Here is a 22,192-nt window from a genome sequence, read left to right on the forward strand (position 1 = left end):
ATCTGTGCATAGTCCGCCACCTAGTGTTGGGTCCGGATGATTGCACATTGTTGTCCTGGAAGAGTCTTCGAAGTATCACGAGATAGGTGGCTCCTCCCCTGGACTACAGTGCGCATGGGCATCGCCTCCATCCCCAGATTGTTTTTAGCCATTGGCAGAGATGGAGTGAAGAAGTGAGTGATGACCATGCTATGAGCATATGTGTGTATATGAATACATACTGCAGCTGCTACAGGCGCCGGGGAGGAGGGTGGGCGATATGAATGTCAGCAGCCCTACATGCCAAGAACAGATGCATACTGGTAAGTAGCATTTGCAGTTCGAGGCATGTGGGCTGCTGAATTCATATCTGTGCATAGAATACATAGCAGTCCCTCCATTAGCGGCGGCCGCCCGTGCCAGCTGCAGCAGTCTGAAAAAGCGTTTTTAGAACAGCCTGACCAACAGCTGCCTGTTGTTTGGAATGCACGTCTACACAGTAGTGCTTAGTGAAAGTATGAGTGGTAGACCATGTGGCTGCTCTACAGATGTCTTCTAAGGGAATGTTACCTAAGAAAGCCATAGAGGCCCCCAACTTCCTAGTGGAGTGGGCCCTCGGTGGGATAGTGAGAGTGCGCTTAGCTTTAGCGTAGCAGATCTGAATGCACTTTACTATCCATCTAGCGATTCCTGCTTTGGAGATTGCATTTCCCTTGTGTTGTGTGGCAAAAGCAACAAAAAGTTGTTTGGTTTTGCGGAAATCTTTTGTCCTGTCCACATAGTACATCAAGGCCCTCTTCACATCAAGGGTGTGGAGCATACGCTCCGCCAGCGTCTCTGGGTTTTGGAAAAACACCGGCAATTCAATTGTTTGGTTTATGTGAAACTGTGAGACCACTTTGGGTAAGAACTTAGGGTTAGTGCGGAGCACCACCCTGTTAGCATGTACCTGGAAGAAAGGTTCTTGGATGGTGAGCGCCTGCAATTCGCTAACCCTCCGTAGCGATGTGATTGCTACTAAGAACGCAACCTTCCAAGTTAAAAACTGGAGCTCACAAGAGTGCAGTGGCTCAAAGGGAGGACCCATCAGCCTTGTAAGAACCACATTGAGGTTCCATTCTGGAGCTGGTGGAGTCCTTGGTGGAATGACCCTTTTGAGTCCTTCCAGAAAAGCCTTGATAGCAGGGACCTTAAAGAGTGACAGGTGCTGCCTATTCTGGAGGTATGCTGCCATAGCCGACAGGTGAATGCGGATGGAAGAGTAAGCTAGATTACAACGATACAGGTGAAAGAGGTAACATATGATGTTTTGAATGGAAGCGTCTAGCGGGTCAATGCTGTGCTCCACGCAGTAGACGACAAACCTCTTCCATTTAGCCGCATAACAAGCTCTAGTAGTGGGCTTCCTTGCCTCCCGAATGATGTCCATGCAATCGGGAGGAAGATTGAGGTAGCCAAACTCTAGGACTTCAGGAGCCAGATCGCCAGGTTGAGCTGTTGCGGATCTGGGGGCTGAATGTCGCCATGGCTCTGCGTCAGAAGGCTGGGAGTGAGATGAAGCCTTTGATGCGGTACCACGGAGAGTTCCAGAAACGTGGTGTACCATGGTTGGCGAGCCCACGTTGGAGCAACCAGGATGAGCGTCATCGAGTGTTGCCTGAGCTTGCGTGCCACCAGCGGTATCAGAGGTGCTGGGGGAAAAGCGTACGCAAATCTGCCTGACCAGTTCATCCACATCGCATTGCCCTGTGATTGGGGGTGTGGGAATCTGGCGGCGAAGCTTTGGCATTTTGCGTTCTCCTTTGTGGCGAACAGGTCTATCTCTGAATGACCCCACCTTTGGAAGTACGGTTGGAGTACTGATGGATGTATCTCCCACTTGTGCATCTGATGGCTGTGCCTGCTGAGCAGATCCGCCATTTGATTGTCCTTGCCTGGGAGATGTTCTGCCATGAGGAAGATGTTCCTCTGAATGGCCCACTTCCACATGCTCTGAGCCAGATGAGACAGCTGTGGAGAGTGTGTACCTCCCTGCTTCTGGATGTAGTACATGGCCGTCATGTTGTCCGTCCGGATCAACACTACCTTGTTGCACAGATGTACTTTGAACGCCTTTAAGGCCATGAAGATTGCCATCAGTTCCAACACATTGATGTGCATCTTCCTTTGCTGAAGTGTCCATAGTCCCTGCACAGTGTAGTGGAGTACATGTGCTCCCCATCCCTGGAGAGAGGCGTCCGTCGTCAGGATGATCTGTGGGACAGGCTCTTGGAATGGTCGGCCCTTGCAAAGGTTTTGTGGATTCCACCAATGCAGAGAGTTGTACGCCCGACCGCTCACCAACACTAGGTCTGTCAGTTGCCCATGAGCCTGAGTCCACTGACGTGCCAGGCACTCCTGAAGCGGACGCATATGTAGTCTCGCGTGCGGGACAATGGAGATGCAGGAGGCCATCATGCCTATCAACTGCATGAACACCTTCGCTGGAAGCGAGTGTTGGGGTCTGAATCGTTGGATCAGCGCCTGGATACTGGCGATTCTCACTGAACTCGGCTGCGCAGTGGCTGCCAGAGTGTCGATTGTCGCGCCCAGATACTGTCGCACGTGGGCGGGCTGGAGATGGGACTTTGGGTAGTTCAGAGAGAATCCCAGATCGTGCAGGAGGTGAATGGTGCGTGACACGTGGTCTACGCACTGCTGTTCCGTCTTTGCCTGAATAAGCCAGTCGTCTAGGTATGGAAAGACATGGACGTGCTGGCGACGGAGATACGCCGCCACAGTCGCTAGGCATTTCGTAAATACTCTCGGTGCCGTGGTGACCCCGAACGGCAGGACTCTGAACTGGTAATGCTGGTCTAAGATCGTGAATCTGAGATACTTTCTGTGGGAAGGATGCAGGGGAATATGGAAATAGGCATCCTTCAGATCCAGCGTTGCTAGGAAGTCCCCCTGTTGAAGCAGGGGAAGCACCTGCTGCAATGTGAGCATATGGAAGTGCTCCGAGTTGGTGTACCAGTTCAGGGGCCTGAGGTCCAGGATCGGCCTGAGTGATCCGTCCTTTTTGGGGATCAGAAAATACAGGGAGTAAACCCCTGTTCCCCGTTCTTGCAATGGAACGAGCTCTATCGCCCCTTTTTGCAGCATGACCAGTACTTCTTGCTGCAACAAGGTCAAGTGCTCGTCGGACATAGCACGGCTTCTTGGCGGTATGTCCGGTGGAATGGATGTAAGTTCTAGACAGTACCCGTACTGGATAAGAGACCTCACCCACCTGTCCGTGGTGATGGACCTCCACGCCGGCAGGAACTGCTGGAGTCTCCCCCCGACAGGTGTCGTGTGATCGGGGGGAAGTGACAAGACGTCACTGCTTGTTGGTGGTGGTGGACCTGGAGGCATTGTTTCCACGTCCCCTGCCTTTGATATTATTGCCTCTGTAGCCACCCCTGCCCTTGTTGTTGTTATACGAGGACTGGGTGTTACCCTTGTAGTATTGCGTGGACTGGGATGCCTGGCCCCTCGAGGTGCCTCTTGAATTGGAGCGGCGAAAGGAACCACCCCGAAACTGCTGACTTTGTAAAGCCCCCATAGACTTGGCAGTCTCGGTATCTTTTTTCATCTTTTCTAGGGAGGCATCCACCTCAGGGCCGAACAGATGGTCAGGATTCACTGTTTGACCCAGTATTGTGGTTTGTATGTCGGGTTTGAACCCCGAAATTCGAAGCCAGGCATGGCGTCTAAGTAACACGCTTGTATTGATAGCCCTGGAGGCAGTGTCTGCCACATCTAGGGCACATTTGATGGATGCATTTGTAATGAGTTTACCCTCCTGAATGAGCATCTCCCCCGCCTCCTTGTATTGGTCAGGCAAGTGTTGCAGGATGGCCTCTAATGTGTCATAATGGGCCCTATCATAACGTGCAAGCAGGGCTTGAGTGTTAGAGATCCTCCAGATGTTCGCTGCCTGTGCAGCAATGCGTTTGCCTGATGCCTCAAAGATCTTGGACTCTTTGTCTGGGGGAGGAGCATCACCAGTAGTCTGCGAATTCGCCCTCTTTCGAGCGTTGGACACCACCAGGGAGTCCAATGGTAAGTGTCCCTTAATATACGTGGGATCCGTGGGCGCCGCTTTATATTTTCTGTCGATGCGAGGATTGACCACCCGCGCCCGGGTGGGCTCCTTAAATACCTCCTGGGCATGCTTCAGCACCCCTTTAAGCATCGGTAGTGTCTTGACTTGTTTTTCGGCTACCGAGAAGGTGTCGACTAAGAAGTCCGCATCCACGGGGTCCGAGTGCAGTTCGACGTCATGGTTCGCTGCAGCTCTCTCTATTAAGGCATTGAAGGCCGCCGAGTCCTCAGTCGGGGACGTCTTTGCGGCGAAAAGTTGAGTGTCCTGACCCGACTGCGGGTCGTCTGCGTCGCCTCCCGCTGTCCAGGGCACATGCTCCTCTTCCGCATCCGAGTACGCAGGATAGGTGTACTCGTCCTCGTCCTCGTCCACATAAGGCGCGGGGGAATGGGCCGGCGAGTGTTCCGGGGCTTGTGGAGACAGAGGTTCCATCAGAGCCGAAGAGTCCGCAGAGTACCTCTTGTTCTTGAGTGGAATCCTAAAAGGTTCCAAGGCCGGCTCCGACGTAATCTTTCGTTTGAGGAGCGACAATTTTCCGGTGTTGGCGTCGATGATCACCTCACGACGTTCCTCCACCGCAAGCGGCTGGAGCCGAAGCTTCGACACCACCAGGGCAGCTTTCGGCGTCAATACCTCCTGTGAGTGTCCGCCCTGTTTCGGCGCGAAGGCCTTCGGCGCCGTTTTGGGCGGAAGGGTAAAACGAATGGGCGTTTGTTCCTTAGCAGGCTTCTGCGTGGGTCGAGGCACTACAGTGTCCTGGCTGGGAACCACAGTGGACTGTTGGATCCGCTTTAAGGATTCCCCCACCTTCCTTGTAAGGGACGCCGAGGGCTGAACCGGCTCGAGCGACTCGTCGACTCCGAGAGCCCGATCGCCGATAGGCCTCTTCTTCGGGGCCGACGCCCCATGGCCAGGCGCACCGTCGGCGTGACGCTTCTTCGAAGACGTCTTCGGGTCCACGACCCCTTTCGGTGCCGATGCAGCCGCGTCGGAGGCCTTCACCTTCGGCGCCGACCCAGAGGGCTTCGGGTCTGCCATTTTGGCGTGGCTCTTCTGGTCGGCCATTTTGGCGTGGCTCTTCAAGTCGGCCATTTTGGGTTTCGTGGAAGTTGACGCCTCCAGAACCTTCTTCACCAACGCCACTTTCGGTTTCGGTTTCGCATCCGAGGGTGCGAGACCAGTTGGCCTCACTTTCGGTTTCTTTGTAGAAATGTCCGTGACCGGGCCCGGAGGCGGGGACGTAGGACTCATAGTTAGATCTTGGGTAAGGCCCGAAGGCGATCCCTCGACCTGGGCCGTATGACGGGGAGTAACCCCGGAGTCTTGTTGGGGATGCTCTTCCTCCGAGCTATCTCCCATCGTGGGACAAGCCAGTTCGTCGTCCCCTACCTCGTCGGAGCCTTCGTCGTAGGCCTCATCACCCGCGTCGCCGGTCTCTTCCTCGGACGCGGGGCCAGAGTCCGACCCTTGTACGTCGTCTTCTCCCTCAACAGATTCCTGGAAGATGTCATCAGGTGGGGGTGCCGAAGCCGACAATTGAGCCTGGAGCCGATTAGCCCGGCGAATCTTTAAAGTTTTCTTACTCCTAAATTTCGAACACGCCATGCAGGTGTCTTCACGGTGATCCGGTGACAAGCATGTATTGCACACGGGGTGCACGTCGAGGTGCGAATATTTAGAGTGACACAGCGGACACTTCTTGAATGGAGTCCGCTCCATAGCAAAGGGTGTAGTGTAGGCCCGTCCGCATCGAAAGCACGTGGAAGGGCAGTAGGAGATCGGAGCTGAGAGTCAGTAAGAAACCCGAACGCAACTATACCGACGCCCAGCCTAAAGACCTTTTGGTCTCGAGTAAAAGTAGAACAACTATCGGTTCCGATAGAGGGAACCGAAAACACATCCGAACCCAATGGCGGAAAAAAACAATCTGGGGATGGAGGCGATGCCCATGCGCACTGTAGTCCAGGGGAGGAGCCACCTATCTCGTGATACTTCGAAGACTCTTCCAGGACAACAATGTGCAATCATCCGGACCCAACACTAGGTGGCGGACTATGCACAGATATGAATTCAGCAGCCCACATGCCTCGAACACATGGGTCGCCCGGGGCCGGGTGGTGGCGTCTGGTCACGTTCCTATCTACGGGCGAACCTGTAGCGGGCCTGGACCAAGTGCCCAAAAGAACGTCAGTTAAGGCCTCATTAAACTGCAGCAGAGGCTCGGCCGAGCTGGACTGCGGTTTAAGGACCTCAGTGAGGAGGTTAGTCCTCACGGCCGTGACGTGACTTGGCTGCCCTCATCAACACCACGCTGTAGGTTGCCCCCTCCTCCGTAGCCTCGGTAGGAGGTGAGACAAAACCAGTGTCTGGTGATGTGTCCAGACCACTGGCATCCCCAAGTCCACCTGTCCAGTCCTCTTGAGACTTACACTCTCGGGTGAGAGGGTCCTCAGACCCCTCCCAATACTCCTCTTCACCCATCTCCGGATAGTCAGGGTTGTCAAAGATGAGGCCGGTTCATAGAAGGTAAACTCCCCAAGCGGCGTCGAAAGCGGTGCCCAACGGTGCCGCTCCGACACCGGAACCGGAGAGAGGGAGGCATCGGGGATGGCTGAGGGACCGGCGCTGGTGAGGTCGTTAGATCAACCGGCGACGACCCGGATCCCGAAGCGGATCCAGAGGGGCCCTGCTGCGCCGGGCCCGAAGGCGCCGGTGGCATCTGAGCCGAAGCACCCAACGGCGTCTGGGCCGAAGCACCCGACCCGCTAGGGGCCCCCAGACCGGTCCGCTGAAGGCACCGCGAAACCAGTCGGGGAAGAGAGGTTCCTCATGGCCATCAGGAGTCAGAAGAGCAATGTTGTCTCTTCGACTTCTTGTGCTTATCTGACGAAGACTTCGACCCGGAGGAGTGATGCCTAATCTCGGAGCTGTGATGGCTCCGACCCCGTGACCTGTCCCTCGACCTCTCGCGGCGCAGGGCCGACTGCCGGAGTTCGAGCCGCTTGCGGGACCGCTCCCGCCTAGCTTTCGAAGTCAGGGCCCGGCAGTCGGGGCAGGCCTTGACGCCGAGACACTGACGGGGAGGGTCGGTGACCGACATCAGTCGGTCGCAATCCTCACAAGGCTTGAAACCAGGCATCCCCATCGGCACCGTCCGGATTCGCAAGACTCAAGAAAAAGGATCAAAAGGGATCAAAAAAGTTTAGTCAAAAGCTGCTTTTTCCAGATTTGCGCTGCTGGCGCGGAAAAAAGAAGAACTGACGTCAGCACCCGGAGGCGGCGTCTAAGTACTCCGACGAAGTCATCACGGCGCCCACGACGCAGACGACAGACGTGGAGCCGCAGACGACTCCTACCGACGCGCAAGGGTACTGCTATGCAAAAATTTCTGGATCCAGTCTGACACCTGGGGATATTCGAAGGTAAGAAATCTATCACTAACGTGTCTCTTTCAGATAACCTGATCACTATCAATGGTCTACTAAAGGACTGGGTGAAGCAGCCAAATAACCCATTCTCTATTTACCATGCACCCAATTTTGAAACCCAACAACTCCATTCTCCCCCAGCCCAAAATAAAAAAGAAACCCAGAAAAGTTATTAAAGAAGTTAAAGTAGTAACTTCATTTAGCACAATTGTAGTTATTGGTGTCCCCTGGGACAGACACCAGTTGGGTTTGTCCAACATATAGGCATAAAACCAGGTTTTAACACGCCTCTACACAATACGCCTCCCACATCAAAAAAGTTTTGCAAATCACTATGTAAAGGTTCTAGGTGTGTTAAACGTATTCATTCCCAGAAACCCACACATCACAAAGTACTCCCTGCTTTTAAAAGGCCAGCAACACCTCACTACAACAGTCACAAACTTTGATGGTATGTTTAACAGCTGACATCCCAAGAGTTTCCAGCCACCCTGATACGATGAACTCGTGAAATGCTGTAAATAACTCAACTCAATGCTACAACAAGCAAAGTCTTCCTAGTCTTTTTATTCTGTGAAAGACCCACTATAAAAATCTAGAAAACATTCACGGCGGCTGCAGGAAACCGGAATCAGTCTGTAAATGGAACACTAATGGCAGATGCCTGATTAGGGAACCTTAAGTCTACTTGTCATACCCAGCAAATGTCTCCAGTAAGAGCAATCCTTGGATGACTTGGGCAGTTTGATTCATAATCCTTTTATTGTTTCTTTACATATTTACAATCATAAAACAAAGTTAATACATTAACAACAAAAAACGCTCCTGAGAACAAGGGGCATCCACTTGAAAATGGTTGATGAGGCTTGAAGCACAGGGAGTACGAGAAAAAATATCCTACACTTAACCCTGCAAAATCAGTAGCCAATGTGTTTGTGAAGTGCAGTCCATTACAAGACAACCTGAAGCACACATCTCCTATACTGAAGGAGGCTAGGGAGCAGCTCCCCATTCAGAGAAAGGAGCAATCATAGCAGCAGTGAACAGGTTATGTTTCTTCTTGGGCTGGGTGTGAGACATGGACAGGAAAACTCAATTGCAATGGAGCATCTGTCCAATAGCAGAGGTGCCCAGCCCATGTAGTTTCAATGTGTGTATTTATAAGAAATGGCATACAAACCATTTTTCTGGATAACCACGGATCATGCTAAAAAGCAGCATTTTGAAGTTATCATTTAGCACATTAGAGAATAAAAAGCATACTAGGCTTTTATGTTCCACGAAGGCACTTAAATGGGAGGGGATGGATATGAGAAGGTTAAGGGGTGAGACCAGGTCAAAACTAACATCTCACTCACCTTAGGAGAATTACTGACAACAGAATTTAGCCCTAATACATATTTAAGTATAGTGCCTATTTATATCACAATGTATGAGAATATTCCCCCATATGAGAAAATGCAAGTTGGTTTGGGACTGTTGCAAAGGACCAGAGAAACTTTGCATCAATGGAAAGATGTGAGATGCATCCAACAGCTTTTGTGACTAAGCCTCAGTGGGTGAGAGGGTATGATAAGATCGGGCGACAGTCATTTCAGTAGTTTGCAAAATGGGGTACCTAGAAGTCCTGCAGGCTACTGACTGGACTACACTGATACCTATGTGAGAGTACTGTAGGCTTTGGCATCTCAGCAGCCAAGTTCAATATACAAGCGGAGGTGCCCTCAGCCAAGTAACTACGATAGAGAACCCAGAATCTACAGAACCGGTAAGGTGCACTTGGCTGGCACTTTGATATATCAAACATACTGCTTCATTAAAACATGGTAAGAAAAATATCTAGTCTTGTGACCTCTATAAAGTACACAGTTCCAGAGTCCACTAAAAATTTCAGTCCAGGACATCTCCACAGTAAGTCTTCCCCCGTTTTCACACCAACCTGCTTGAAGGAGATAACCCCACTTATTTCCACCCTGACCCTTTTACAGTTCTGGACAATCTTCGAAACTATTGGAAATGCAGACTCACAGGGAACATGGCGGGCCCGTACTGGAAGGTGCTGGGCAGCCCTGGTACCCCTGTGTAGTATGGCATGCTGGCGTAACTGTAGCCGGGTGGCAGAGCCGGGTTCAGGAATGTCTGTTGTGTTGTGTGGTGGGCCTGGCTGGGGCTCTGCTGGGGCTGGGCTAGAGTTGTAGCAGGAGCCGGAGAAGAGGCATCACCACGCCCAAACTTTGAGAGGTCACCTGGAATACAGAAACAAAATAGAAGTTTAAGAATACACCAATACTTCATCATACCCCATTTCATTGTAAATATATATTTTTGTATTTTACATGTTTGCCTTCTTTTATTGCTCAAAATGCAGTGGCGTAAAAAAACATTCAACAGTGAAACATTTAATTTGGAACAAATGTCACATTCCTGGAAAAATAAAATGTCATCATCCTACCAGCCCCAAGTCATTCTGTAGAGCTTTACAGATATCAGGCAATCTAGTTTTATGGTGTATGGATTAACATATTAAGCATTAATATTATATAAATTATGCAGTAAATTAAAAATCGTATGTAGGAAAGAACCACTTGTATGTCCAAGTCTTTTGACATACTACTGGTTTGACTTTAATGCACTTGGACCAGCTGTCCATGTGCTCTGACCCTCAAAGAATGTGTAACATTGGGTAATACTAGATTGGCTCATTTAAATTCTGTACAATTCCCTAGTATAGGACACAAGAGTTAGCCAGAATTAGTAAATTAAATGTCACTAATGGATTGAAGCACTCAATTGTGCCAGTGCTAGTGACCAGCTGAAAGGAAAATGCTACTTACCAGTATGCATCTGTTCTTGGCATGTAGAGCTGCAGATTCACACACTATGCATAGATCGCCATCTGGTGCTGGGCTCGGATGTTTGAAGTTTGTTACTGTCTTGTAAAAGTCTTTGGAAGTCACAAGTTGGGCGACTCCTCCTTTGGACAATAGTGTGCATGGGCATAGACTCCATCTTCAGATAGTTTTTTCGCCAAAAAGGGAAACGGTAGAGTTTTGTGAGAACAGAAAGATGTCCATGTATGTTGTATCTAAATAAGAATACTGGAACAGATAAATGTAGCCTGGGAGGTGGGTGGGCGTGTGTGAATCTGCAGCTCTACATGCCAAGAACAGATGCATACTGGTAAGTAGCATTTTCTGTTCAAAGCATACGAGCTGCAGATCTCACACTATACATAGATTGCATAGCAGTACTTTCCCTTTAGTGGCAACCACTGGTATCTGTTACAGTAGTTTGAAGGAAAATGCTACTTACCAGTATGCATCTGTTCTTGGCATGTAGAGCTGCAGAGTTGTACACTTCGCATTAGATCGCCACCTGGTGTTGGGCTCGGATGATTGCAGGTTGACTTCTTGGAAGAAGTCTTCGTTAGTCCCGAGATAGGCGACTCCTCCCTTAGACAATACTGCGCAAGGGCATCGGCTCCATCGTTAGATTGTTTTTCGTCATGATGGGAAATGGAGTCAGTAGAAGTGAAGAAAAAAGGGATGTCCTTGCGTGTGCATCTAAGTAAGATGAAAACTGGAAAGGATACAAGTCCCGGGGAGGCGGGAGGGCGTGTACAACTCTGCAGCTCTACATGCCAAGAACAGATGCATACTGGTAAGTAGCATTTTCCATTCGAGGCATATGAGCTGCAGATTGTAAACTTAGCATAGATTGTGCAGCAGTGCTCCCCTAGTGGTGGTCGCTTGTACCCGTTGCAGTGGTTTGAAAGAGTTTTAAGGACAGCTTGACCTACTGCAGCTTGCTGGTTGGCTTGCACATCAACACAATAGTGTTTAGTGAAGGTGTGTGGTGTAGACCATGTTGCTGCTTTACATATGTCCTCTAGGGGTATGTTTCCTAAGAAAGCCATAGAGGCTTCTAGTTTGCGAGTGGAGTGCGCTCTAGGAAGAACTATTAATGTACGTTTAGCTTTCATATAGCATATTTGTATACACTCTACAATCCACCTCGCAATCCCGCCCTTAGACATGGGTTTGCCTTTGAGCGGAGGAGAGAAAGCGACAAACCGTTGTTTTGTCTTTCAAAAGGGTTTAGTTCTATCTATATAGTACAACAGAGCTCTTTTAACATCTAATGTGTGTAAAGCTCTTTCCACTGCAGAGTCTGGGTTTTGGAAAAACACTGGTAACTCTACGGACTGGTTTAGGTGAAAAGGAGTGATGACTTTTGAAAGAAATTATGGATTAGATCTAAGAACCACTTTGTTAGGATGCATTTGAAAAAATGGTTCTTGTATAGTGAAAGCTTGTAATTCACTTACTCTTCTGAGAGAGGTAATGGGAACGCGGAAAGCAGTTTTCCATGTTAGGAATTGCAGTTCACATTTATGTAGAGGCTCAAAAAGGGGTCCCACAAGTCTTGTAAAGACAATATTTAGGTTCCACACAGGAGAATGTGGTAACCTGGGTGGGATTATTCTTTTTAATTCTTCCATGAACACTTTAATTGCAGGAACTCTGAAGAGGCACAGATGTTGCCTGTTTTGTAAATAGGCTGAAATTGCTGCAAGGTGCAGGCGTATGTAAGAATATGCCAAATGAACAAGTTACTTACCTTCGGTAACGCTTTTTCTTGTAGATACAGTATCTGCCTGTGGATTCCTCACCTTGTCAATATCCCCTTGCGTCAGCAACATTCGGAAATTCTTTCGTAGCTTCGCATCGACGTGGACGACATCAAAGAGGCACGGCATCGCGCGCGTCTCTGCTGACGTCACCGACACCATATTAGGCCCACGCCGGAGTGATTATATCAGTTCCGCCCTTTTTTCCGTGCCTTCGAGGCACACGGACGGACCGATGACAGTAAACAAATGTCAAGATAATACACACAGTGTGAAGCCAATACAGGAAAAACATCTAAAATAAAACATTTCCTTTGATAAAATATATATATATATATATATATATATATATATATATATATATATATATATATATATATATATACATACATACATACATACATACATACACATTACATTACAATTACTCAGGTATAGAAGAGTGGACAACGGGGAGGCGGGTGAGTCAGTGAGGAATCCACAGGCAGATACTGTATCTACCTGAAAAAGCGTTACCGAAGGTAAGTAACTTGTTCTTCTGATGGATACATCTACCAGTGGATTCCTCACCTTGTGAATAAAGTCACACAGCAGTCCCCACTCCCGGAGGAGGGTGTCCACTCTGCTATACCAAGAAATCTTGGAGGACAGAGCGCGCAAAGTGGCCGTCACTCCTCACCTCGGAATCCAAGCTGTAATGCTTCGCGAAAGTGTAGAGGGAGGCCCAAGTCGCGGCTCTGCAAATGTCCTGTACAGGCACACCTCTAGAAAGAGCAGATGATGCAGACTTCGCTCTAGTAGAAGGAGCCTTATACCCTCTGGAGGTTCCTTACACGCCAGGGAGTAGCAGATCTGGATGCATAAAATTATCCATCTTGAGAGTGTGCGCTTGTGCACAGCCTTCCCCTTCTTGCAGCCAGCAAATCCAACAAACAGCTGGTCATCCGACCTGAACTCTCTCGTCCTGTCCAGGTAAAAACTCACCACCCTCTTAGGGTCCAGGTGGTGAAGTCTCTCCTCCTCCTTGGAAGGGTGAGGGGGAGGATAAAAAGGTAGGGAGGGTCAAGGACTGCCCCAGGTGGAAAGGAGTTACCACCTTCTGCAGAAAAGCAGCCCTGGTCCTGAGAACCATTCGATCAGCATGAATGGATAAAAACGGGGCTTTGAACTAAGAGCTTTCACCTCACTTACCCTCCTTGCCGAGGTAATTGCTACCAGAAAAACAGTCTTGAAAGAAAAGCCTCAAGGGACACTTGTGTAATGGCTCAAAAGGCGAACCCATCAGGAAAGTAAGTACAAGGTTCAAGTCCCACTGAGGCACAATAAAAGGAGTAGCACATTTTTTGGTAAGGCCCTTAAAGAACCATAAAACGATAGGTGACAAACAAAGAGGGCTGGCCCGGCAAACAAAGGAAAGCCGATAAGGCCGACAAATAACCCTTAATAGTTGCCACCGCAAAACCCTGCTGGGCCAAGGAAAGAGCAAATTGAAGAATATTGGACAAACGAGCCCTTAAAGGGTCAATGGACTTCTCCCCACACCAAGCAACGAACTTAGACCATCTATAGGAATAAATGGACTTAGTGGAGTCATGCCTGGCTGACAAAATGACATCCACCACACCGTTCTATCTCCAGACATGAAGGTGTAAGGTCTGGAGGTGGGGGTGTAGAACCTGCCCCTCCATCTGGGAGAGGAGATCTGCCCTGTGAGGGAGACTGAGCGGAGAGCACGAGGAGAGGTGGAGAAGATCTGTATACCACACCCTTCTTGGCCAATCCGGGGCAATCAATATAACTTGGACCCGGTCTTCGCGAACCTTCCTCAGAACCCGAGGAATCAAGGGTATGGGAGGAAACGCGTAAAGGAGTTGCGAGTCCCAACTCAACTGAATCGCGTCCCCCAAGGCTCCCTGCATCGGAAACTGGAGGCTGCAGAATGACGGGCAGTGAGCATTCTCGTGAGTGGCAAACAGATCCAGTTCTCCAAGTCCGAAAGACCTGACAAACTACCTCTGGATGGAGCCTCACCTCGTGGTCGGCGGGAACTGCCAACACAGTGTCTGCACGAACGTTCAGAACTCGGGCCAGATGATTTGCCATCAGACAAATCTGATGGTCCTGCACCCAGGACCAGAGATGCAGAGCCTCTCTGCAGAGACACTGACCCCACTCCTCCCTGCTTGTTGACATACAACATCGGGGTCGTGTTGTCCATCAGGACTTGACTGACTGACCGCGAAGGAAAGGGAGGAAGGCCTTGAGTGCCAGCCGTATCGCCCCAAACTCTAGAAGGTTGATGTGAAGAAACCTTTCCTCTGGAGACCAAAGACCTTTTATCTCCAGATCCCCTAGATGAGCACGCCACCCTAGAGTGGATGCATCCGTTATCACTGTGGCCACAGATTGAGTTAGATGAAAAGGCTTTCCTTGTGGCAGATTGCCTTCCACACTCCACCAAGTCAGATCCGCTGCAGTTTCTCTGGAGATCCTCACTGTCTCCCTGAGATCTCCGTTGTGTTGATACCACTGCCTGCGGAGGCACCACTGGAGTGCCCTCATGTGCCAACGTGCATGGTTGACCAGCAGAATGCAAGAAGCCATCAGACCGAGCAAGCGAAGGACCTTCAGGACTGGAACGACCGCTCCATTGAAAAACAAAGGAATCATTTCCTGTATGTCGCGAATCCCTTGAGGAGTAGGGAATGCACGGCATACAGTAGTGTCCAGTACCGCACCTATGAACAAGTTGCGCTGGGAGGGCATCAGGTGAGATTTGGGTACATTTATCGAAAAACCCAACCTGTGCAACAACTGAGTTGTCTCCTGCAGGTGATGGAGCATCTTCTCCGGCGACTCTGCTTTGATCAGCCAGTCGTCCAGATACGGGAATACAGGTATCCCCGACCTCCTGAGATGTGCTGCCACCACTGCCATCACCTTGGTGAAGACTCGAGGCGCAGTAGTAAGACCAAACGGAAGGACCGCAAACTGGTAGTGTTGCGACCCAACCGTGAAACAGAGTTACTTTCTGTGCGACTTCAAGATGGGAATATGAAAATATGCATGCTGCAAATCGATTGACACCATCCAGTCTTCTTCCATCAGCGCCTGAAGAACCTGAGCAAGGGTGAGAATCTTGAACTTCTCCTGCTTCAGATACAAGTTCAAGATCCTGAGATCCAGGATTGGCCGAAGCCTGCCATCCTTCTTGGGGATCAGAAAATACCAGGAGTAGCATCCCTGACCCCTTTCCTGCTCTGGAACCACCTCTATCGCACCTTTTCTGAACAGCGCCAGGACTTCTTCCTGCAGGAGAAGCAGGTGGTCCTCCAAACAATAACCCTGGCAAGGAGGGTAATTTGGGGGAAACTCCCGAAAGGGAAGAGCATACCCATTCTCCACGAGATTGAGAACCCAAAGATCCGATGTAATCAATTCCCAATCTCATAGGAAATGGGTAAGCCAGCCCCCCCCCACTGGGCCCGCATGATCCGGAATGGCGGATCCAGGGCTGCTTTGCTGCCTTGGCAGGAGGATGGGAAGGGGAAGGGGAAGAAGAGGAGGAGGCGACTTGTCGACCTCTGGGAGCTCTGTCTGCCCCTGTACGCCTTGTACAGTGTGTTTTGCTGCTGCTGCGGCTGAGTTGACTTGTAGGAACGAAAAGAAGATCTGCCAAACCCTCTAAAGTGTTTCTCAAAGGTGCCCCTGGTCTGAAGGCCCAACGACTTAGCAGTCGCCCTGCAGTCCCTAAAACGTTCTAAAGCAGCGTCTGCCTTTTTGCCAAACAAACCAGACCAGTCGAAGGGTAGATCCATTAATGCAGACTGGACATCTGTTGAAAACTCAGATTTAAGCCATGCAGCTCTCCTCGTAGCCACCGAAGAGCCCATGACTCTCGCCACAGATTCTGCTGTGTCCAAAATACTCTGGATCACCTGCCTTGCTGCAGCCTGAGTGTCCGAGATTACCTCCTGGAAGTCTTTTCTATCATCCTCCGGTATCTTTGGCACCAACTGTTTTACAGTATCCATCAGGGCGTGGATATAACGCCCCATCAGGCAGGTCGCGTTTGTGGACTTCAACGCCATGATGGCAGAGGAGAAAACCTTTTTAGCAGCCTGATCCTGTTTCCTCGACTCTTTTTCAGCAGGAACCTGTGGAAAAGCTCCAGTTGATCTCTTGGAACAGGCAGCCTGCACCACCAAACTCAGGCAGAGGGTGTCTGGACAAAAATTCCAGGTTATTAGGAGCAACCCCATATCTCCTGGCAACAGCCCTAGACACTGCAGGAGCTGATAAAGGTTTCTTCCAAACTTCTAAAATTGGCTCTGCTAGGGCATCATTAAATGGCAGCATTGGCTCAATCACTGAAGATGATGAATGAAGAACCTATGTGAGAATATTTGACTTAAACTCAGGAGTAGGCAGAGTAATGTTCAGTAAGTCTGCTGCCTTCCTTATCACGAAATGGTATGGAGCCACATCTTTAGAGGGTGCATCCGAAACGGAGGCTATATCCCACTCAGGAGACAGTTCCAGGCCACTAGCCACCCTCAGGTCATCAAATGGTTCCTCAAACTCCTGCAGCTCACCCTCTTCCATATCTTCCTCACAAAACCTTTCGTCCTCCATAAGCCTCTGGGCTTCACGCCTCGACCTGTGCTTCACATACCATGGCGACGGATCCACTGTCGACTCCGTCTGAGCCGGTGCCGGCGCCGATCCGGACGTCGGACGAGTTAGTTTCACACAAGGTTGTTCAGGGTTCGGCATCGGAGTTGAAGGAATCTGATTTGAAGGAATCAGCGTCGACGGCGTAGATGGCTTCGGAGTCGAAGGCCTAGCCGGCGTCGGAAAATGTTAATGCGGCGCTGGAGCCGGCATAAAGGATGCAGGAGCATAGGTCTGGGGAACACCCAGACTAAACGCCATGGGACCCGTGGGACCAGCCCCAGTGGGGTACATAGCCCTGGAATATATTCTGAACATAGCATTCAGGAACTGCATCGGATCCTGACCTGAAGCCGGGAAGGCTGGGTACGAACCCTCGGGCCGCTCGAGGGCGCGGAGTCGATACGACGTCGACCTCCTATTCGGGCTGGGGCACCGGAGTCGACGGACTCGCAGGCAACGGAGCCTCTCCCTAACCAACCACCTCCTCCTCCTCACCTTCATTCTCCCGACCTGAAGGATGGGACGGAACCGGAGATGGATTCGGTAACTGCCTCAGTGAACCTGGCAAATTCTCATGCAACACTTCACCCTTGGCGTCCTGCTCTTCCGAAGCCACCACTACCTTCTCAACCAGCTTCACCTGTGACTTCGGCTTTGAACCAGAGTCCTTCCTCGAGTGACGCCGGGACTCATGGTGTAGGAAGGTACATCCTGACTATGGTTGCCCCCAACTTTTTGCCCTGTGTTTTAGCTGGTTTTGGACATAGTCGACCTGGGACCCTGCCAATCAGGACCCCAGGCCTACTGCTCTCTCTTTAAAATGGATTCCATGTACCCTAGGTACATTTCCAATTGGTACTGGGCCACCCTATCAGACCCTGTAACTCAGGGCATAGGTGTACCCAGGGCTGCCAGGGGCTGCAGCATGTATTATGCCACCCCTGGCTGGCCTCCTAAATTTGACACAACTGGCTGCATGACAGCTGGGGCAAAGTCGTGTAATCACCCTTTGCTGTAGGTGTAGTATACCTATACCTAACCCTAAAATGGACACACAGATTCCTATCAGTCACTCCTATGGCAGGCCTTGACAATCCTGAAGGCAGAGTGCTTGGAATCGTGTGAGATGGTGCTCTGGCATGAGCTGAGCCTGTCTGCAGCTTGCGGAATCAAGTCCTAATAGCTGTTCCATGATATCGCATACCATATACTCTTAAGTGCATTATAATCCTCGCGGTTAAATGCTATCTTTGGTATTGCTTTATCAAAACATGTCGAGTAAGGTGTCATACGAATTGGAATACTAACCCCTCGCCAATTCTGGCGACGGGGTTAGCATTCCACCCTTCTAGAGGGACACGACATGTATGTAACTGTGAACCCCGGTTAAAGTTAACTGAAGCCTCAGCTCCACAAAATGGATGCTGCCACCACAGACACGAGTCTGACCCCCTACAGCTGGGAGTCCTTCCAGCGAGGGGAGCCTGGACAAAGGGTTTCCTGTCAGGGGCGGTGCTAGCACCGTCCCAGACATGGTTTTGTGTATCCTGGGTAGGCAGGGCTTTACAGGAAGGTGACTGCTGAGTGGCACCCCGGTGCTCACTACGCATAGGCCGGTCTGAACCAGTTCCAGGGGCACACCAGCCCCTGGCCTGGGGAAGTCCGGCATGGCTGAGGGGTGTAACCACCCCCCACCTAGTCCCACCCATAGGCAGGACCTAGTCACCGGGTCAGCCCCCTTTTTTAGTATAAAGATGGGAGCGGGCCCCCTGTTAAAATTAGATCATCTTTGGAATCAAGATACCACTTTCTTCGAAAAGACTTCACGATTTCTTCTTCAAGATTCTCCCTTGTGGCTAAGGAGTAGTCACCCTGCATCCGCAGGCACCATCCTAAAGAACACTGCGGTCTGCTGCAAGTCCTTCATCACGAATCCGACGACCCAGCTCGACGAGACCCGGCTTCCCTGGCACCTCTGACCTCTACTCACCTCTACAGCAAAGCTGAGAATCGTGAGTGCGACGAGACCTCGAGGGACCGACGATCGCCAAGACTGCACGACATCTTTACTGCAAGCCCACCGTGTCCTCCACTGGTGAGTGCTTTGGGGTCCGAGAAGCCCCGACCCTGCGCAGCTCCAGCACCCAAGATCAGCCCCCCTGCATCTCCACGATCTGCGTGGGGCCCTTCTGCTGTTTGCTGTGCACCGCGTTGTTTGGCTACTAGCCGGCTGGCTTGTGGCCCTCTGAACGACGCCCAACGACTTCACGACTGCTGGTCTGGTTGCTCCAGGCTGGCCTTTGCTTCCTTCTTCAAGAGAGGCACCCCGGACCCTCCTGGTCCACTCCAGACGCCATTTTAGGTCCACCGCGTGGGCTTGAATTTGCCAAGGCTTTGTTGCCCAATCCTGGGTCCAGCGACGCCGACAGCTTCTATCTTCGTGGGACAGCTCGATCCTCCATCCTGGTCGCCGACAACGCCTCCTGGTCCGTGAGATCTTCGAGTCAAGCGTCACCCACTCACCTTGTCGAGGTGGCTACCATCCGGTGCCCTCCTGGTGCCCACTGACTACTGGCTAGTAGTCTCGAACTTGGTCCCCTCTGCTTTCAGGTGTCATCTATCTTCAAGATCCAGGCTTGGATCCGACTGAACTTTCTTCACTGGTCACCGGCCAGCATCTTTTCTTCCGGCTCCTGGTCCGTCTACGAGGATTCCCGACGTCTTTTCAGACCTATGCAGCTGCAGCCCCTGGGCTAGGTAACTTCGGCATTTCGGTGCCCCAGCATAGCCTCACTATCCAAGGGTCAGAATCTACTTTCGTTTTCTCCCTACCAGGTCGGGTTCGCCCGAGAACACTAACTTTCTAATTCCTAGCTACCATAGACTTTTGTCCCGCATCTCGCGTGAGAGTGCACACACTGCACCCGAGTCCCCTAGGCCTCCTAGACATAATCTAACGATTCCCTAGTCAAGTCCTAGCGATTCCAAAAGCTATTAGTACTGTACTTACCTGCTAGGAATTTCGCATTCCACTTTCAGAGTATATGGTTTTCCGTGCCCCTCGGGCATTTGTATATACTGTGCTAACTTAAGTATTTTTGTAAGAGTTTTGGTTTGTGCTTAGTACCCTGTCCTCATAAAGAGTACAGGGCTGTTGTGATCTTTAAATAAATAACTGTTTATTTTCATAACACTTGTGTGGTGTCCTTTCACTTGGTATTCAAGGGGTATATGTGTGGTAAACAGCTGGCTTAACGCGCCCTCTCGAGTCTTTAGCCTTAGACTGCTCGTATCCACGCTACTAGGATAGCTGGTCTATAAGGTTGACTTACAACCAATCATCAATAAGGGTTGCTGGACTGATACATAGTGTTCACTAGAATAGTGAGCACTGCATATCAGGCCACCTTCTCACACATGGGTTCTCTTCTTATGTTTCTTCTTTGAAGATCTTGAAGCATGGGCCGAGGACGAGTCCGAGCGCAACCTCGAATGAGACCTTGACCGCCGAGTTTGCGACCTCAAACTTTTCTTCTCCTTTCTGCTTTTAGGTTTTGCCACGAGAAGCTTGGTTTCTCTCTCCCGAAGGGCCTTTGGTGTAGTCTTCTTGCAAGACGAGAGTCTTCGACGTCATGGTCGGAGCTAAGACACCATACGCAGCATTCATGTGGATCCGTAATGGACATGGTTTTGCCACATTCCCCACAAGCTATAAAATCAGTCTTCTTCGAAGACATGTCGAGAGAGAAGACAATGAAGCACAATTATATAACAAAGTAACAAGGTTACTGCAATAGCTACGGACGATCCCTAGAAAACCGTTAGCGCCGACGACGCGGAAAAAAGGGAACCGATGTCATCACGCCGGCGTGGGCCTAATATGGTGTCGGTGACGTCAGCGGAGTCACGCGTGATGCCGTGCCTCTATGACGTCGTCGGCGCGAAGCTACGAAAGAATTACTGAATGTTGCTGACGCAAGGGGTTATTCACAAGGTGAGGAATCCACTGGCAGATGTATCTATCAGAATAGACCTTTGTTGATGTAAAAGGTAACAAATGATATTTTGGATGGAAGAATCCAGGGGATCAATCTGATTATTTTTGCAATATATTGCGAATCTTTTCCATTCAGCGGCGTAACACGCTCTGGTAGTGGGTTTCCTAGCCTCTTTAGTAATGTTCATACAGTCTGGTGGTAGGTTTAGATAACCAAACTAAGACTTCAGGAGCCAGATCACCAAATTCAGTTGGTTTGGGTCTGGGTGTCTGATTTCTCCATGGTTCTGTGTTAACAGGGATGGAGTTAGTTGTAACTTTTGGTGTGGAACTAGAGAGTTCTAACAGTGTGGTGAACCATGGTTGTCGTGCCCATGTGGGAACTACCAGGATCAGTTTGAGAGACTGTTGTCTGATCTTGCGCACAACTAATGGAATCAGTGGGAGAGGCGGAAAAGCGTACGCAAATCTGCCTGACCAGTTCATCTATATTGCATTGCCTACGGACAGCGGGTGTGGAAACCTGGCGGCGAAGGCTGGGCATTTAGCATTTTCGTGGTTGGCAAACTGATTTATGTGTGGATGACCCCATCTTTAGAAGAATGGCTGAAGAACTTGTGGATGTAGTTCCCATTCGTGAATCTGTTGTAATTGCTGACTTAACAGATCTGCAATCTGATTGTGAACCCCTGGAAGGTGTTCTGCTAACAGATGTATGTTTTGAGGAATGGCCCATCTCCAAATGTTCTGTGCGAGCTGGGACAGTTACAGAGACTGTTTTTGTATATAGTGCATGGCTGTCATATTGTCCGTCCGGATTAGGACAGCTTTGTTTTGTATTTGAAGTTGAAAAGTCTTGAGTGCTAAGAATATTGCTAGCAGCTCTAGATGGTTGATATGGAACAGTTTTTAGGTCTCGCCTTTTCCATTCCGAAGGAATGGGAAATGGAGAGAATTAAAGTGCTCAAAATACTCGTGAAACCAAGGGTTTTTTGGTGCGGTTTTCTTCGAGTTCACGTGAATCACGTGACCAAACAAGCACGCGCATCAGCCTCCCTCCCTCCCTCCTAATTGCATTTTTTCACGGCCGCCACCACATCAAAGGGCTTCTCCCAGCGTGCGCTCTGCGGCTTCTCCTCCCCTAATTAATCATGGCTATCCGGCCGTACTTTCAGTTTCCCGGCCGCTCTTTACCTATGAGCAAACATTCACTTTATATTGTTATTGGTAATGTTGTTCCAATTTTTCTGTGTAATTCACTGCCTAGGACACTGCTTAGTCTCGATGTTTCTGCTCGTCGGGTTGATTTTACCAATTCGAAGCGTTTGAGTCAATTTCCTGTTTATGCTCGT

General features: G+C 50.2%; 1 protein-coding gene across 23 annotated transcripts in view; it reads right to left on the minus strand.

Annotated features, from left to right (window-relative positions):
• The window catches only part of UBAP2L (ubiquitin associated protein 2 like), an 889,182-nt gene that overhangs the window by 398,799 nt on the left and 468,191 nt on the right, over positions 1-22,192 (minus strand). For all 23 annotated transcript variants that reach the window (XR_015302630.1, XR_015302632.1, XR_015302629.1 and 20 more), the window contains one exon: positions 9,565-9,782. Coding sequence is in view for 18 of the 23 variants with exons in the window: in XM_086947511.1 (XP_086803637.1) it covers positions 9,565-9,782 (218 nt within the window). In the remaining 5 variants the exon portion in view is untranslated. The remainder of the gene's footprint in view (positions 1-9,564; positions 9,783-22,192) is intronic.

This window comes from Lissotriton vulgaris, chromosome 12, assembly GCF_964263255.1.
Source record: "Lissotriton vulgaris chromosome 12, aLisVul1.2, whole genome shotgun sequence".
Lineage (NCBI taxonomy): Eukaryota > Metazoa > Chordata > Amphibia > Caudata > Salamandridae > Lissotriton > Lissotriton vulgaris.